Genomic DNA, 19,326 nt, shown 5'->3' on the forward strand with positions numbered 1-19,326 from the left:
GAATCAATGGTAATATTCTAAACTCATGTTAACATCACAGACATTTGGTGTGATTGCCAATGACCTTACCAGTGGTCATCTGGTATGATTGCTAATGACCTTGCTAGACCCTCGTTTGTAGTCAAGGTTGTTTAAGTAGTATGATTGCCAGTGAGACAACTGCCTGAAGCTGAAGGTCAATGACTGCACATCTACAGACAAAAGGTGACCATGGCTGGTCACACCTCACAGAAAGAACACTTTGTTTTAGAAAATCATTTAAAAAATAAAAATCCAAGAAACAGATTTCTCACCCAAATCTTTCACAAATATAATATTTATCCACTTTGACAGTTGTATATTAATGCTTAATTAATTTTTATAGTGTAACTGCCTCCAGTGCAGAAATACTGTATTGCACTGGGGACCATTCAAGTTTCTATTTTAATCTTGCTCAGAAACTTTTAACTAAACATGATAAATTCTGAACTACATGTATATACATGATATATTGTCCTAAAGTAAATGATTCAAAATTTCCATCTGTACATCAAATTTCTTAGTATACCTAGGGACCCTTGGTGACTGAGTGGTCTCTGTAGTTTGACTGAGGTAGAGAATTTAAACCCCACATATTGCAAATCAACTATCTCAATTGACAAGGATCATCATGCAGTGGCGGATCCAGAACTTTTCCTAAGGGGGAGGGGGCTGCTGACTGACATAAGGGGGCCAGCTCCAGTCATGCTTAAATGATTCCCTATATAATCAACCAAATTTTTCCCACAAAAGGTGGAGGCGGGCCCCCAGGACCACCCCCAGATCTGCCTATTGGATGGTTTCCCGTCGTTGATTGGTGATTTATTCCCAGAGTGTCTTGCTTCTTCCACCAATTAAAACTTACTGCTGCAAAATAAACAATGGTGCTGAGAGTGGGGTTTAACATCAATCAATCAATCATACCCTGAAAAAAACTATATAATTGTTTACTTTCATTTTATATTAAAAGTGAGTTAAAGTTGACACTAAAACATACAGTTGTCTAATGCTATTCTTTTTATCTTTATATAAAAAAAATAATTATAATTCTAAAGCTTGGCTTTATTACAATTATTATTGTTACTATTTTTTATTTAGAAGCTAGTATAGTACAGACCTAATGCTATTAGTTAGTATATCAATCATTTATAAACTTAACCCTTTCCTTAATCATGTTAATGGAAATTTGTTGTTCGCAAACTTGATTCGCATAGGATTTTTCAATAAAATGCTGAAAATATGCCTGAAAGTATTAATGCATTGCAAAAAACAAATATTTCATCAAATAAATTTAAGTCAGATATTCTTATGAATATCCTTTTCATTTTGGATACAAATTTTATTAAGTCTAATGCAGACATTTCGTATTCAAAACCTTTCAACTGAGCCTGAGGTACTACACAGGCGTCAAAAGGCGCCATGGAGTAAAGGGAGAGGCGTCAAAAGGCATCATTATGGAGTAAAGGGTTGAGACAAATAATAGTGAGTCCCAAGTCAATTAAGCCATGAGCCTATCTAAAACACAGAAGAGCCAGTTTGCTGTCAATTTGATAGCTAAATCCTTGTTTGTTAATTGTTTGTGATATCGATCAGGTAGTTTGTTTTCCCTTTTGAACAATTAGCCTAGTCTGAATCTAATGCATTCTGGGTAATATTTTAAAACGTTTTAAACAATGGAAATTAAACCAATGACGTAACGAGATTACCCACAATCGTTTAGATTCTGAAAAGGTGAAATTTCATGTTTTGTCCTGTTAGGGCCATTTATAGTATAAAATAAAACTTTTAATTTTATATGTCTTGATCCATCTTCATCTGGAAATATGCCTATTAAACTTAAACTTTCAATAACCAGGGATATATTGAATTCATAGAACTTGGTCAAGAGACTGTTGGTTAATTTTATTTGTTTACTTGGTCATGGAACAGTTGTTTACTAATGTTGACCTACTTTGGATTTATTTATTATCACAGATTTGCAAAATTCTGCATTCAAGTCAAAGAAAATTTGCAATTATTACATTTAAATTCGTGTTCAACTGTACCCACCAAATCAATGAAAAATTGATATCCAATGTGAAAATAATGAATCCACAGTATTAAAACTAAAACCAAATTCATCAGATTTCATCTCACCAGAGTATAAGTGAAATTAAGTCCTACTTATAGATACATGTATATATAATTATATTTCATGACTCTTTTAAGTTTCATAATTTCGCCAAATAATTGCTTTGAACAATAATACAAAAATATATGAAGATGTAAAAAGATAACATAAACTGTATATTGTTTTGATATGTGGAGAACTAATGTTGCCTGTTATGATTCCACATGGAAGCTTATAACACACATAATTTTTCGTCAGTTTTAGGAGTAATACTGATTTTTTACTCTTGAGAAATGAGCATAAAATGTATTGGATTTACTTAGGTTTGCTTGAAAATAAAACAAACACCATGTTTTTAAGCAAATTGTGTACAGCATATCAAGTTTTTTAATTAAGTGACAGTATAAAGTCTGTGATGAAAATAAACATGTTGATGTGTACCATTTGGATAATATTGAAGCCTACCTAGACTTAATGCACAATGTCTTAATAATAATACAATGTAATTATAATAATGACATGATAATACACTGTAGTGATAACAAGGATTGAATTTTATGCCTACCTTATCTTTATCCTTAGGTACCTCATTAACAAGAACTAAGTCAATGAAGACAAGGCTGGCAAATTATTCCACAGCTATAGAATCTATACAGGCCAGAAATGTAGATGATGATGATGAGGAGGACGAAGATACACCGTAAGTCAGGGGTTCTGTACAGGGTGGGGAGGGGCACTAGATGTCAGTAGACATACCAATTATTCCACAGCTATAGAATCTATACAGGCCAGAAATGTAGATGATGATGATGAGGAGGAGGATGAAGACACACCGTAAGTCAGGGGTCCAGTTTGGTGAGGAGGGACAATATATGTCAGTAGAATAGCAGTTTTCTATCATTGACAGGGGTCCAGTTTGGTGAGTAGGGCCAACAGATGTCAGTAGAATAGCACAGTTTTCTATCATTGACAGGGGTCCAGTTTGGTGAGTAGGGCCAACAGATGTCAGTAGAATAGCACAGTTTTCCACTGCTATTGACTCTGTCCTTGAGTTACATCATCATTGACAGGGGTTTCGTACAAGGATTGGGCAAACATATAAGAAGATTTTTATATAAATAGTGTGTATTACAGATTCAGTAGTAATTTGTATAAGGTTTAAGATTTTTAGATCAATTGAAATATTATAATACAATGATTTTGTTTCAAACCATGCATCTTTCTATTAATAGATTTGTTTATTTTTAGGCCTGGTGGTATTCCTGCAAAAAATGCAAAAGGAGAAAGGTTGTTAATATTCCTTGGTATAATAGATATATTACAGAGTTACCGACTGAAGAAAAAACTTGAACATACCATGAAATCTATAGTTATAGATGGGGTAAGTCTCCAAGAATATACCATAATATACCATCAAATGAATAGTTATAGATGGGAAAGTCTCAAAGAACACACCATAAAATCAATAGTTATAGATGGGGAAAGTCTCAAAGTATATACCATAATATACCATCAAATGAATAGTCATAGATGGGAAAGTCTCAAAGAACACACCATGAAATCAATAGTTATAGATGGGGAAAGTCTCAAAGTATATACCACCAAATCAATAGTTATAGATGGTGAAAGTCTCAAAGAACACACCACCAAATCAATAGTTATAGATGGGGAAATTCTCAAAAAACATACCACAAATTCAATAGTTATGATGGTGAAAGTCTCAAAGAACAAACCACAAAATCAAGTTATAGATGGGGAAAGTCTAAAAAAGAACATGCCACCAAATCAATAGTTATGATGGGAATAGTGTCAAAGAACATACCAACAAAACTATAGTTATAGATGGGGAACGTCCCAAAGAACATACCAACAAATCAATAGGTATAGATGGGGAAAGTCTCAAAGGAAAAGACCATCAAATCAATAGTTATGATGGGAATAGTGTCAAAGAACATATTACCGAATCAATAGTTATAGATAGGGAACGTCTCAAAGAACAAACCACAAAATTAATAGTTGGGATGAGTAAACAATATGACAAGAATTATACTAATTTTTCCATCAAGGATCTTAGGCTGAGGGAACAAGTTGAACACATTTGATGTATTATTAAACTATGTAATTTTCCTTTATGATTTTAGGATTCTATATCTGTACATAGACCTAGTTTTTACTGTCAAAGATTCCAGGATTTCATGTCCAAAAGAGTTTTCAAGAAACTACAAACTCGTAAGTTTTTACTGTAATCTTTTACTTCTACATCTACATATAGCTTTGTCATTTTGATTGGTGTAACATAAGGAGATAAAAAGTATTTTATCTGAAATGGTTGATGGATTCACAATGGTGTTTATACAGTGCTTTTGAAATTTAGTGAGTCTCTTATGTATTTGCATTGAGGATTTTATTTAAGTAATATTTAGGCAAGATATTTTACATACACTAAAGGCAACTTGGTGGCTGAATGGTATAAGTAGTTCATGTACTGTATCACTAGCCTAGCAATAGACCACTTTTGAGTTCATCCGTCACTGGAAAAAAACTCGTCAATTATACATGCCTTTAAGATGTCATTTACCAGATAGTGGGGATCGCCTGTATCCCTGCACTTTTAACATTCATCAAGCATCTTAGTGATTGTCATTGTGCAGGAATAACTAGAAATAATGGTTGTTCTGTATGAACTTAATGAAAATTCCTGAATGACAGCGATTGCCAATTTTACGAATAATTGGTACAATATAGAATTACAGTTTTCCAACCACTCGCTCAACATTGGAATGGAAGTGACGACGCCCCTTATCATACAAATGACGTTCACTAAAACCAGAGTTTTTGACGGAATTGCATCGAACTGGAAAGTTGTCTACACTAAGGCTATGAATCAATCACATGGCAGGTTTATGAGACTCCAATCTTGATTGATGAGGATTGTCAGTTTTCCTGCTGAAGGTCAGAGGTTCTCTAGGTTCATACCAAACTATCTTTACCAATAAAAACTGTAATCCTCAATACAAATACATGGAATTGTGCTGAGACAAAGATGATACACCAATTAATTACATGCATTTTAAGTCCTATCTGCTTTTACCATTTTAAAATGTTTTAAAAAAAAGTAGGCAAATTTGACTTTTCTGAAAAATAATGCAGTTTTTGTTATTTCACTTATTATAGAGTAGGAGTGTGAAGATCTTATGTTGTTTTAACCAAATCTCTGTTTTGAACAAGGCAGTGTATCTTATTCATGTTTGATGTACATGTATTTCATTAAATTCTTCTTGTCCTGAATATGCATGAAATACTGTCATTGAAAATTAGTTCTACTTGACAATGTTAAGGTTAGTCTTCAATATGATGATAATAGACAGGTGTCCGATATAAATGAATTAACCCATATAAAATAAATATCTTTCTATGAAAAACATTCTATCCACATAACTGGCATGACTGGTTAAACATTTCATGTACAGTGAAACCTGGGTAAACCGAACCCTGATAAAACCGAATTTCAGATTAAACCGAACAATTTTCAAAGTCCCACAAAATTTCCCTATGATTTAACATTAATATAACCTGAAAAAACCGAACCCTGTCAACACCGAATTCCGAACGCTTTTTGAAGGGTCGTTAGTAAATTTGTATCTAAAAATTACCCGTCAAAATCGATCAATACCAATCAAAACAATAAAATATTATTAATGATTTGTATGATTTAATTAAACAAACACAGGATGACAGAGTATTCCCGAGGGTACTTGAGGTTTAATGAACTTGTGAGATGTTATTACAAACTAATTAGTATGTCTGTGTCCATGTAGAAAGTATTTTTTTGTAAAGAAGCGTTAAAATGGTACCTATTGCCGATAATGACAAGAAAGGAAATTTTCCTCAGATCAATTAAATGCACCTTATTTAAAATAATAACGGCCACAAAATCGTAACTTTCATTCTGTCGCTAAACTGTTTAATTAAATAATAGTTTTAAAGCCTTTCACTTGATTAAGAGGTAGTGCAACACAACAAGGTCAACGGATTTCGATTGCTGGATTCCCTTTAGAGGCCCTATATATTTGATTCGAATACTCCCGAAGACTTCCGTTAGCTATTTTAAAAGCAACGATAAAGTCCGAGAATAAACTTGATCTCTGCTGTTGCTTCACTGTTATCATGTGCCTAAGTTTCAATCAGCGGGTGACCAGTTTAGTCAGAGAACTCGTGTGCACAATGACGTTCCCAATTCAACAACGGAATCGTCATTTAACAGTGAATCTGAATTGGTCAATGAATTTACGGATGAGAAAATAATTATAAAAAGCAAAATCGCTCCACGTCGGACATCTCCAATTGACGAGCGTGATTGACGGAGTGGCGTTTGATTTATAAACAAAAATGTAGCAAACGTCTATCTTCATCTTCTTTTATTTTTACATTTACATCTAAATCAACACAAAAATAAACTGTCGTTTGTTGTGTCACCTATGACCCCTTGTCAGTAAATGCCAAAAAATATTTTGGTGTCGACTTCCGTTAACCTCTACAATCTGAACACCTGTGCAAACCGAACAAAACGCAAAGTCCCGTGGGTGTTCGGTTTGGACAGGTTTCACTGTTTTTACATCACATGGTCAGTCACCTATTTTATTAGTCCCAAGAGCCCCTTGACCCAGAAGCCTCGATGTGAAAGATAAGTGCACCAGTAAGGCAATTAGTGTTTCAGATGGATTAGATTCTACATTCATGGGAAAAGTAACAAGTTAACTATGAAAATTTGTATTAGTGAAAACTATGAAAATATTATTTAGAAAAAGTTACACTGATATAAACAGTTATGAAAGGTACCAAGCTTATGATATAATGCGCCAGACACATGTCTCATCTACATAAGACTCATTAGTGACGCTCAAATCAAAATATTTAGAAAGCCAAACAAGTATAAAAATTGTGCCAAATACAGCTACGGTAATCTGTGCCTAGGATAAGAAAATCTTTAGTATTTCGAATATTTCATGTTTCTGCAAACAGTTAGTTTATAAAAATGATAATATAATTGATATTCATGTCAACACCATAGTGCTGACTGCTGTGCTTTGATACCCTTGGGGACATATAAGAAATTTACACCACATGACAGGTTAGATATTACATGTATTTTCACCACATGACAGGTTAGATATTTCATGTATTTACACCACATGACAGGTTAGATATTTCATGTATTTACATCACATGACAGGTTAGATAGTTCATGTATTTTCATCAAATGACAGGTTAGATATTACATGTATTTACATCAAATGACAGGTTAGATATTTCAAGTATTTACATCACATGACTGGGTAGATATTTCAAGTATTTACATCACATGACTGGGTAGATATTTCATGTATTTACACCACATGACAGGTTAGATATTTCATGTATTTACACCACATGACAGGTTGGATATTTCATGTATTTACACCACATGACAGGTTAGATATTTCATGTATTTACACCACATGACCGGGTAGATATTTCATGTATTTACACCACATGACCGGGTAGATATTTCATGTATTTACACCACATGACAGGTTATAGATATTATGCTTTGCTGTATCGGCACAATTGTTTATTTTGCTTTATTTTTGCTCTCAGTGGACCCTCCAACATTCAAGGGATCCCAGAGATTTAGAAAAATTGCCAGATTAGGTAACAGTTGTCTCCCTTGAAGCAGTTGTTTTCATTTCATCAGTTGCCATATATTTTGTATTTTTGCCTTAATTTGTACTTATGTTTTGTTTTTTTCATCAATATTTTGATTTTAGTTGATATTTACACATAGTTTGAATTCCCCATGGAAGCTGTCCCCTCAGATTTATAATTCATTTTTGATTGCATTTAATGATATAAACTCAAGAGGACTAAAAATGCCATTGTTGACAATGTTTCATGGTGTCTGTTCTGTATTAATAAGGTACAGGCGAATGACTAGGAATTGAAGTGTTTTTCAAAATGATGAGTTCCTTCCTTTAGAATTGTAGGAAGATCATTTTAGGGGGAACACCCATCCCCACTCCCACTCCCTTTTTGTGGGAAAAATTTGGTTGGATCATATAGTGAATCACTGAAGTGGTGCCCCTTTTAGGCAGCCACTGGGCCCCTCTTAAGAATATTTCTTGATCCGCCACTGATTAAATCTTTTTATAGTATAAGCATAATTTCCATGGAAATTCAAAATTTATGGAACAGTTTGGAACGTTTCAATGTATATTTATTTGCTAAAGTGTCATATTTTTTTGTGAAAAGAAGTTTGTTTATTACAAAAATTTGTCAACAGAAACAAGAATCATTTGACATATGAAACTTGATGAAATACCTACTTTCCATTTTATTTTTTTGTGAGAAGGATTACAAGGTTGGATGTAGTTGTAGTTTCCATGGAAATTCTAAACAAAGTGTAGCATGGTTTTATTTTTCAGTATGTCAATATATTTATTTGCATAATTATTGTAAATTTTTAAATGTTATTCGAAACATTGATTTATTTTTCTCTGTTCACATCACTGAAATCAATTTAAATACATATTTTTCTTAAAGGCAATACAAAATATTTTTTTCTTATTGATAATATTTCCAATATTCTATAAATTCCTCAATTACTGGTGCAAATTCTTTACTTTGACCTATTCTTTAAAGCAGCAGTAACATAATTTTGGTTGAAAACTTGAATCATTACTCCCAAACATATACATTTGATTATTGATTTAAAATTTCAAACTTTCTCAAACATACATAATTATAAACTGTTAATTCACTAATGTAAGGGGTTATCTTCCCCTTTTTAAATGAAGCTGCTTTTTATTCATAAACTTCTGTACCAGATTTCCTTTAAAAAAAACCATTTAATCTTCAATTTTGAATATTTAGGAAGAAACAATTTAAAAAACCAAGATCCTTTAAATTCAATAATATTTATAGTTTTTTTTTAAAACTTTTATTTGATATATTTCAGTAGGAGATGTATTGTTTTTTGCTATGATTGTTGTAAACACAATATTTATTTTACTGCAATTTAAAAGGTCGTTTTTCTCTTGGTCTAAATTTCATCAACAACAGAAAGGCCAAACAAATTAAACAAAGTGTGTCTTATAATCTCATTCGGAATTGAGTAGTGACTTGTTTGTATTCAGAGCTCACTGTGAGCTGAAGGTCAATAATAAAAGTGCTGCTCTTTTTATACCCCTGCTTTAAAAAAAGGGGTGGGGGGTATTCTGTTTTACCACTGTCTGTCCTTCAGTCCGTCAGTCAGTCCGTCCGTCCCATGAATATTTTTCGTCGCATTTTTCTCAGGAACTACAATACAAGGATTTCTGAAATTTGGTTTCAGGGTTTATCTAAGTCAGTTGTACTGTGTGATGCGTTTTCAGATTGATCACTTGACAACTTCCTGTTTACCAAACACTTGTATGATTGTACACATGATAGCCAAGTTGAAACTTTTCGTCACATTTTTCTCATGAACTACAATACAAGGATTTCTGAAATTTGGTTTCAGGATTTTTATAAGTCAGCCATACCGTGTGATGCGTTTTCAGATTGATCACTCAACAACTTCCTGTTTACCGAACACTTGCATATTTTTACACTATTAATGTTATCCACTTGTGGCGGGGTTTTATCAGTGAGCAGTAGCTCGCAGTTTCAATTTCAAAAAGGACCATATCCCAAACACATCAAGTCCTAAAAGCGCTACCTAGTTAAAATTTTAATTTTATGTGTGCATATGATAATGTTGTAAGAAGCAGTAAGTTATTTGCTGGCATTATTTGAAGTGATCAGTTTCTTCTTCATGAAATCATACTTAATATCTTTCGGGGATTCACCAAAGAAAGATCATTTCTTTTTGCTATGATTTGAGGGGAAAATGTAAAAGAGGTAATTTGATCCCGTTAAAATGTGACTTATCGTCAGCATGAATTTCAGTAAACCAGGACTTTTTGGAAAAAGGTTAATTTAAACTCAAAAGAAACGCATATTCATCATAAACAAAGCAACATACAGTCAGTAACTATTTACCACAAATGAATCTACAATCAATGCAATTTGACTGCTTAAATAAAAAACACAGTTGAAGTGTGAATTGGTAATTTTGTTTATTTAATCCTGATGACTCTAAAACTTTGCATTCTGTGCCATTGTGTTATATTGAAGGAATAGGAGGGCAATTAATATTTTAATGGAGAGAGAGTAGATTGCTTGGCTCACTGCAATATAGCATTTTGTGCTGATACAGCATTATTAATGATTGGTATTCTCCCATGGGTAATGTATAAATCTTGTGACTTGATCACAAAAGATGAAAAGCAATGTCAGAAGAATCCTATGTATCATGTTATGTGTAGACTAGCTAATTATCTACCTACCCATTTTGTATTTATTTGGCTGAAATTATTATTCACTTTCGTTTTATATATTTTCAGCCATTAAGCATTCTCCTTCCAAAAGAAAACCTACATATCCAAGAAGACATGGGAATTCTGAAGGAGAAGGTGAAACCTCAAAATATAGGGCATATAGTTACTCAGAGGAAAGTCAACCTGTCTCAGGTAAAGGTCATCAAAATATAGGGCATATACATGTAGTTACCCAAAGGAAGGTCAAAAGTATTAAGCTAAAAAAACTAACTTACATGTACATAAAAACAAATGAAAAAAACAACAGATATAAGAAAACTGACAGTAACTGAAAGTTAGTTCAAAGCTATCAATATCTAAAAGATAAAACCATGTTCTCCAAGAATTAAGTATCAATGCTTACACATCCAACAGATTTAGTTTTAAAATGTCATAAATAGTCTGGGAAATTATTGCCTATGTGTAATGCAAAATTACTAGTTAGTAGTATTGTGTGTTGCTCTTAATAATGTACTTAGGTGATCTTAGGTGAAATTAAATAAATCAAGAATTTAAAATTGATAGTATAAGCTGGAAGAGTATTAGTTAAGGATCCAAATAATCTAAGAATGTTGGTAGTTCATGGAGCTCCTTTTGAGATATTTGATTGATATAATATGGGGAGAATACCTTAGATTTTCATTGGTATTATTTGGGTCTCAAATCAAAAGAAAGAAAATCAAGAATCTGCTTAAATTTTGTCAAATGACCTTTTATGAGTTATTAAGTCTTCTATTTAAAAAATAAATAGGTGCTATGGGGCAAAATATTTTACCTTGTTTTGTGTGGAAAGAACACCAAGGAGTTCAATCATCTGATAAAATTCCAAGAACATCTTAAAATGTTTAAATCCAAATTTTGTTTTAGGAGCCACAGGAAGACGCCCAGATTTAGTCCCAGAAAACTCAACTCCTCCTCCTACATTTGCAGAGGCCCTTGACAGAGGGCCATCACCACAACAACAAAACAGGTCACCTAACGCATCAAGAGTTTTATATACAGGAAGAACTATTTCTTCTGAATCTGAAAACAAGCGGTAAGAAATTGTCTATAAAACACTGTTCCTTTGGTTTTTAACCAGATTTCGGAAATATCAAGTTATTAATTTGGTCGGCAGGTAGTTGCTATGATTTTAGCCTATATAGTTTTTGGGTGTTAGATCTTTTATTTATAGCAAAATGTGATACATAGAGCAAGGCTCTGACAAATATTGTAAATTCAGAAATGAATGCATGCATTTAACTTGTTTAATATTGCAATTTTGTCATTTTATCTCTAAAATGCCAATTTAAATTTTTGCTATATTAAGAAAAATCCTTTATAATTCATACCTGTCAACATATTTTATTTGTTTTTCAGGCTAGATTATTCCAGTAGTGGTAAATTTACGGTAACATATCAGGAGACCCCACAGATACCAGCGTCACCTAATCTCAGTCTGTCAGAGTCCACGCCCACTCATACAGATTTTACAGAGGGTACGCCCAGTTACACGCCTTCTACACCCAGTTGTTACAGTGAAATAGGTACAAGTGACACCACTGCTTGTCAATCAAAAGCTTAGATTTCACAATTCTGTTAGCTTTCTTTTTTATGACCACAATCACAAACTTTTGAAATGAGCATTATTAAGTGACAGCACTGCTTGTCAATCTAAAGCTTAGATTTCACAATTCTGTTAGCTTTTTTTTTATGACCACAATCACAAACTTTTGAAATGAGCGTTATTAAGTGACAGCACTGCTTGTCAATCTAAAGCTTAGATTTATTCTTGGCCAAATTTAGCTTCAAATCTGTTAGCTTTTTATTTTATGACCACAATCACAAACTTTTGAAATGAGCATTATTAGCTTGCTTGGACCCTTTGCAGCCTGACTATTTTGAGGAACTCTTATGTTGTGACCTTATTGTTGAAATGAGCCCTTTGTAGCATATGTGTTATCATCAATTTTTTTTGGATACCAATTTTTGTGGGCACCGGTGAACCACGAATTCAAATGTCCAAGCAATAACAAACTTTCAATAGTCTATGTATACAGAGATAGGTAAACCACAAAATCAAATGTTCATAAAAATGTTTTTCAGTAATCCATAAAAATTGATACCAATGAAAATCAATGAATCCACTGTAGCTTCTGTTTGCAGTATAGCAGTATTATATAGATCAGCTTATTATATATCTAGAAATAAGTCTGGCCTCTTTTAACATTTAGTTGACAGAAAGTGAACAAGCTTGCTATATAATCCACCCAAACTTTGTACATGTACGTATGTTAAAGCTTGCATTTAGTTTTTGGGTTGTCAAAATAAAAGATCAAAAGCAGATTAATTACATTCAACTTGAATAAATAAGCCTTTCTTTACTAAGCACCAAACTTCCTTGTGGGTTATTTTATGACGAAGCATCACTTTTACAGAGTCATTATCTGGTTTTATTTAATGAGATTTGATTCATGTTAATTGTTTCAAAGAGTTATGGGACTTTGATTAGGAAATATTGAAACATCTAACATTGACATTAATTTGATCCCTATAGCATATTTTTTTCTGCACAGATTGAGAATAAACACCCTTCCATACTAGCTGTATTTGAATTTTTTTTTCGTGAATAGCAGTTCATAATAGATTTTTTATAACCAGACACAATGTTGCTATTTCTTTATCTTATTCTTTTAAGCAAACAAGATATGTTTTTTATATGTTAGCAATTCAAAGCACTTAGATTTAGCCAAAATAAGTAATATGATTTTGAATAAAATTGAGTAAAATCTTTATATCAGATAAGATACCTACAATTAATCATTTAACTTAATGAATTATCATGTCATGGAGCTGTTGAAAATGATTCTTGAAATATTTATTTGTTCTTACACTTGTGAGATTCAGAGGTTGTACAGTTTTTCATAATTTTTACAGATCAGCTTTTATTTTATTCACATAGTTGATAAATTGTTTGACAAAGCAGCAATGGATAATTGTTTTTTTTTTCACTTGCTGAAGGAGGTAGACCTAGGTTAAGGGAAATAACTCTTAAAATCATCAGTACATTTGTGTTAATCATTTTCATAAATATATTCTAAGCTTCTAGATTACATAGATTATTTCCAATCTGTTTCAGGTAAATTCATTAATGATTCTTGACTTTTACAAACGCATAACTGATTTAATGAGTTATCCCCCTGAACCAAGGTCTTCTCCCTTAATGTGAAATTGTAATTTTGAATTTAACCCATTTTTTTCCTCCTGATATTTACAGAACAAAGTTTCCAAGCTGAGCTGGACTCTGAAGCTCCATCATCTCAATCTTTATCTCCCATTAAATCTGTGAACAATACAATGATAAGTAGTACAGAGACATCATATGCCTCTGCGTTAGAATCACAGGGACCAGAAAACCAGGAACTCAACGGTGAACTGGATACTAAAAGTGAGGACACAACGTTAACAAACCAGGGGGGAAATGTGAGAAACCCAACTGAAAATCCAAGTCAGATTGAGGAGGAGGAGGAAGAAGAAATGGTTAGTAGTTTTGTAAGCATTTAGGTGAAGGGACTGTTTTAGAAGAAATAATGTATAGTATGCTTAAACGGAGCTTCTTACAGAATACTTTATGCAAGTCAGTCTGATTCTTGTCACATCAAAAAAAGAAACAAAATGATTGCAAATATGTATGATTGTAAATGGTGTTTGATATTTAGAATATTGTGAGAATACCCTCTGATCTATCCAAACAATCAGAAAATGAACATAATTATGTGCAGTAGTGTAATCTGTTTATGTTCATAATTTTTTTTGGTAAAAGGATGTCAGATTGTTAACCTTTTTTTTTGTGTGTTTGTTTTTCATTATCAGGCGATTGCTTGTCTCTTTATCAGCATTTTCATGTATTACCTATATGCTAAGATTTTTATATAAAAAATGAGAAAATGTTAAAGATGGAAAAAGAAGCATTAAAATTGAAAATATGTTGGTGAAACAGGGAATTCAATGAAAGACATTTGCTTTATTACTGTTTGTATTCAGACATCAGGTACACAAGTTTTGCTTTATGTCAGTTGTTTGGATTTTATATTTTAATATTCTTACATTTTTGTGGCTCCTTATCAGACTTTTCATTTATGCAAAATATAGTGGACATTTTGATTAATTTGAAAAGATATTGCTGAAACAAGGATAAATGAATGAATACTAATGCTTTATGTCAGTTGTTTTGGATTTTTTTTTTATAATCTTACATTTTGTGTATGATTTTATTTATCTCTAAGAAGTCATTTGAAAGTTTCATTCCCTATATCATGTATATAATTTGATGCATAATTTGAAGTCATACCATATTTTTCTTTAAGTATCTTTAAGTATCTTTAACAAATGCTGTAACGAATGGACCAATTAAAATCATTTTAATAAAATCATTTTTAGAAAGACAGGAGGGTGATAATTTATGAGGTAAAAGCATGAACTGTATATCTACACACAAACTACGTATACTTCTCTATCTCTTTAGTTCTGTCTTTTGTCATATTCACACAGGATAGATACAGTTGTATTCCCCAGCATTTTCTAGTTTGACTGAAATACCCCACAACTTTTCATTCTTGAAGACGTTTGCATGTAACTTTATGTTAAATTAATTCATGCTAATATTGGGTTCTTCTTTTCTGATCCACACAATTATGGGTCTATATTTTGCAATGACCTACAAATATTTTATTTTATTATTTGAACAATTATGTAGGCTACACACGTAGAAAGGAAAATTCACTAAAAAATAACAAACACAACACACTGCAAATCATGGAGTTGTCTTTAAAATCATGAGGCATGGGTAGCTGAGGTCATTCAAATGTTTGCTTAAATCATTTATTTCCATACAAATAGACAAAATAATTCATTTGATAGCACATAAACTTGAAAATTAGTTCAGACAACATATTGATATTCAACATTTTATGAATTGAAAATGATACAGTAAAACATTCTCCAAATGTTTTGTTGGCAGAAATTTTATTTTATAGGATAATGGGTAGCATGAAACACATAGTTTTTTTTGTAATGCATGAAATGCAAAAAAAAATTAACAAGATAGATACACAAATGTTCCAGTCAGATACCCAAAACAAATCTCATGAAATATAGCTAGGTTGTAAATAAAGGCAACAGTAGTATACCGCTGTTCAAAACTCATAGACAAAAACAAAATCAGGGTAACAAACTAAAACTGAGGGAAATGCATTAAATATAAGAGGAGATCTTTGGAATTATTGGTAGGAAATAAATCTTGATGGTAGTTACTGGAGTTACTTACTGTCCTGTTAAATTCCTCCTGTGTAAAAAAAACAAAAAATAAAAATTAACTGAAGAATTATCATTATCATTTTGTTTTTTCTATGGTCAGGTTGTTGTCTCTTTGACACATTCCCCATTTCCATTCTCAATTTTATTAGTATGTTTTGCTCAAAACAGCTGAGGATTAGAGAATGATACAAGTTGGTAGAAATTAAGTGATTGGCTATTAAACTTCAATAAATTAACTGGGAAAAAGTATTTAAAAATTTGCTTTACTTGAAAACATTTTGAACAAGCATTAACAGTGTTGGTAGTGCACATTATCATGAAACATCTTATAAAAAAGTGAAATTCTTGTTAGATATTGACAGAGAATACAATGGTTATCCATCTGATGATAAGTTAAACTAATATCATGCAGTCAAAATATTATCAAATTCTAGGGAATATTATCACTTATAGGCAGAACAGACATTAAGATTACACTTGTTCAGACGTAAGTCACATGTTCAGTTGTTAAGTCACATGTTCAGATATTAAGTGACATGTTCACCATGTTCAATTGTTTCTTGAGTTTGTTATTGTTATATCTTTGATGATTTGATTTTACTTATTAAAAGGGATGACATGAATGATTGTGAAGAGCTAATTGTGATAAGTTGGTGGTAATTGATTATCAGTTTTACAATTATTTCAATATCTTATTTAGTTCCATCCTGAAAATGCTTTAAATGTTAGCCTCTGGTTATTGACCAAACAACAATCAATCAATATTTCCAAAGTTCTTTATTTACGCCTGGTTACGGTATACCTCTGTCTTTGGTCGTCTTCAACATGTCGGATATTAACTCAAAAACACTTTAACCAATTTGAATGAAACTTTGGGGAACTGTTTATATATATAGACATGGACTCTTTTATGTTTTTTATAAGTTATGTAGCTTTATTCATTACAAAAAGTGGGATTTTCCATTTTTCCAAAAAATACTCATAAATGCTTTTAGCAGTTTTCCTGAAACCTTGGTGAATCGTTTATATCTATCAATGCAAGCTATCTTTCAATTTTTATGACTGTCAGATTTTAAGTTTACTAGTTGTCAATGATTGTTGGGTTTTATTCATTAAAAAGGGGGATTTTCCAGCTTTCTGATAGTAACTCAAAATGCTTTCAGCAGTTTTCATGAAACTTTGGTAAATTGTGTGTATCTTTTGTTATAAGCTCCCACAAATTTTACGTTTCAGACTTATTATGATTATGGAAATTTTTTCCTTAAAATTGGTTGATTTTCAATTTTGCTGATGATATTGTTAAGGTACTGTTCATTTGTAAAGATTTTAGTATTAATTTTCCTACAGAGTTGACATGAATTATTATAAAGAGTTGTGATCAGGTCAATGGTATTTGATGGCCATTTACAAAATTAACTATGTCATCATATAATCTGCATAGATTTGATAATTTTCATTTCATAGTCAAGTATAACAGGCTATAATTCCTATAACAATAAAGGCAACAGTAACATACAACTGTTTGAAAGTTATAAATTGATTGAGAGAAATCAAATCCTGATTACAAACTTAAGCTGAGGGAAAAACATCATTTATAAGTTACTGTGTACACATATTAACATGTATACAAACTATTTCTGATTTGATAGGAAGAAAATACAGATGTATTAGAGGTATAATGTGAACACCTAAATCAATGCTTCTGTTCTGTTTCAAATGTTCTTTTCTTATTGTCTATGTTTCGAGTTTTCTGTCCTTGATCTAGTTGAGCACTTCTAGCCAATGGTTGATTCTTGCTGTACATCTTTTTCTATCTGACCAAAGTATGTCTATCTTAACTTTTTTCTTACAGAGGAATGAATTCTTTGTTCTTGCCAACTGAAATGATTCTCTGCTAGCTGTCATGTTTATGATCAATTGATCAAATGATGACACTAGTACTGTTCCCTACTGCTGATATTATGCATTGATGATTTCCAGTAGACAGGTCACTGTTTCATGATTTTCTGATTTGTGCATAAAATTATATTGGTCATAATTTTTGTTAAAAAAAAAAGTTGAAAACTGCATTTGTAAACCGGAAAATATTTGAAAGGAGAAAATTTAAATCTATCTTTGCTCCACTTTCAAGTATATGACACCTCTTCAACATTGTTATAGTATTTTCAATAGGAAGAGTTATCATTTTATTGGGCAGTGAAAGAAAAAAATGCATTGGAATTGAAATATGTTCGTATTTGTGAAGAAATAAGTTTTTGATTCAGTGTGCAATGGAAACTGAAAGGATTGGAACACAAGTGATTAATAAATTCCATTGTTGTAACACATGCCTGTTGCAAAAAAATAAATTTGATTTTCAATTTAAGTTTGACACTGAACAATGCATATCACCCAGTTAATAATATCAAGTTGCTTTGTTTTTAAGAATGATACCGTTTCAATGAAAAGGTCATACAAATAAGAATATGACACAATTACTGGAAAACCAAATATGTATTCTTGAATCAGATTTTTATGCACCACCTACGATAGTAGAGGGGCATTATGTTTTCTGGTCTGTGCCTCCGTTCGTCCATTCGTCCCACTTCAGGTTAAAGTTTTTGGTCAAGGTAGTTTTTGATGAAGTTGATGTCCAATCCACTTAAAACTTAGTACACATGTTCCCCATGATATGATCTTTCTATTTTAATGCCAAATTATAGTTTTGACCCCAATTTCATGGTCAACTGAACATAGAAAATGAAAGGGCGAAGTTCTGGTTAAAGTTTTTGGTCAAGGTAGTTTTTGATGAAGTTGAAGTCCAATCCACTTGAAACTTAGTAGACATGTTCCCCATGATACAATCTTTCTAATTTTAATGCCAAATTATAGTTTTGACCCCAATTTCATGGTCAACTGAACATAGAAAATGAAAGGTCGAAGTTCAGGTTAAAGTTTTTGGTCAAGGTAGTTTTTGATGACGTTAAAGTCACAACTACTTCAAACTTAGTACACATGTTCCCTATGATATGATCATTCTAATTTTAATTCCAAATTAAAATTTTGACCCCAATTTCACGGTCCACTGAACATAGAAAATTATAGTGCAAGTGGGGCATCCGTGTACTATGGACACATTCTTGTTCATGTATGATTTATATGCATGTGTTAATCTGTTCTTTTGTGAGATAATTTAAGCATGACAGCATAATCAATTAGAAGTAACCTAAGTTAAAGCATGGGTTGAAACTTGGTCAATGAATACAGCAAATTACAGAGGATTAGATGATAAGATATTTAGATTTAACCCTATGCGGGATCATTATATTTAGGAAAACAATATAGTAATATGATTAGAACATGGATATTCAATTGACTTCTAATTGTCATATAAAAAAGATTTCAGATAGTGATTTTTGAAAAGAAATTATTTCTTGTATCTCTTTATCTATAGATTTTCTACTAAAGTAGTAGATATTACAGTACATG

General features: G+C 31.9%; 1 protein-coding gene across 11 annotated transcripts in view; it reads left to right on the forward strand.

Moving 5' to 3' along the window:
• Positions 1-19,326, forward strand: part of LOC134718530 (phosphatidylinositol 4-phosphate 5-kinase type-1 alpha-like) — a 39,657-nt gene that overhangs the window by 15,691 nt on the left and 4,640 nt on the right. For 4 of the 11 annotated variants that reach the window (XM_063581120.1, XM_063581121.1, XM_063581122.1 and 1 more), the window contains 8 exons: positions 2,711-2,828; positions 3,377-3,509; positions 4,270-4,357; positions 10,591-10,716; positions 11,431-11,599; positions 11,923-12,089; positions 13,820-14,082; positions 16,293-16,345. In XM_063581120.1, the coding sequence (XP_063437190.1) occupies positions 2,711-2,828; positions 3,377-3,509; positions 4,270-4,357; positions 10,591-10,716; positions 11,431-11,599; positions 11,923-12,089; positions 13,820-14,082; positions 16,293-16,345 (1,117 nt within the window). Of the gene's footprint in view, positions 1-2,710; positions 2,829-3,376; positions 3,510-4,269; positions 4,358-10,590; positions 10,717-11,430; positions 11,600-11,922; positions 12,090-13,819; positions 14,083-14,982; positions 15,010-16,292; positions 16,346-17,507; positions 17,532-19,326 lie in introns of all 11 variants that reach the window. The other 7 variants (XR_010107407.1, XM_063581130.1, XM_063581123.1 and 4 more) reach the window with 6 other exon arrangements.

The sequence above is a fragment of the Mytilus trossulus genome, chromosome 5 (genome assembly GCF_036588685.1).
Source record: "Mytilus trossulus isolate FHL-02 chromosome 5, PNRI_Mtr1.1.1.hap1, whole genome shotgun sequence".
In the NCBI taxonomy this organism is placed as follows: domain Eukaryota; kingdom Metazoa; phylum Mollusca; class Bivalvia; order Mytilida; family Mytilidae; genus Mytilus; species Mytilus trossulus.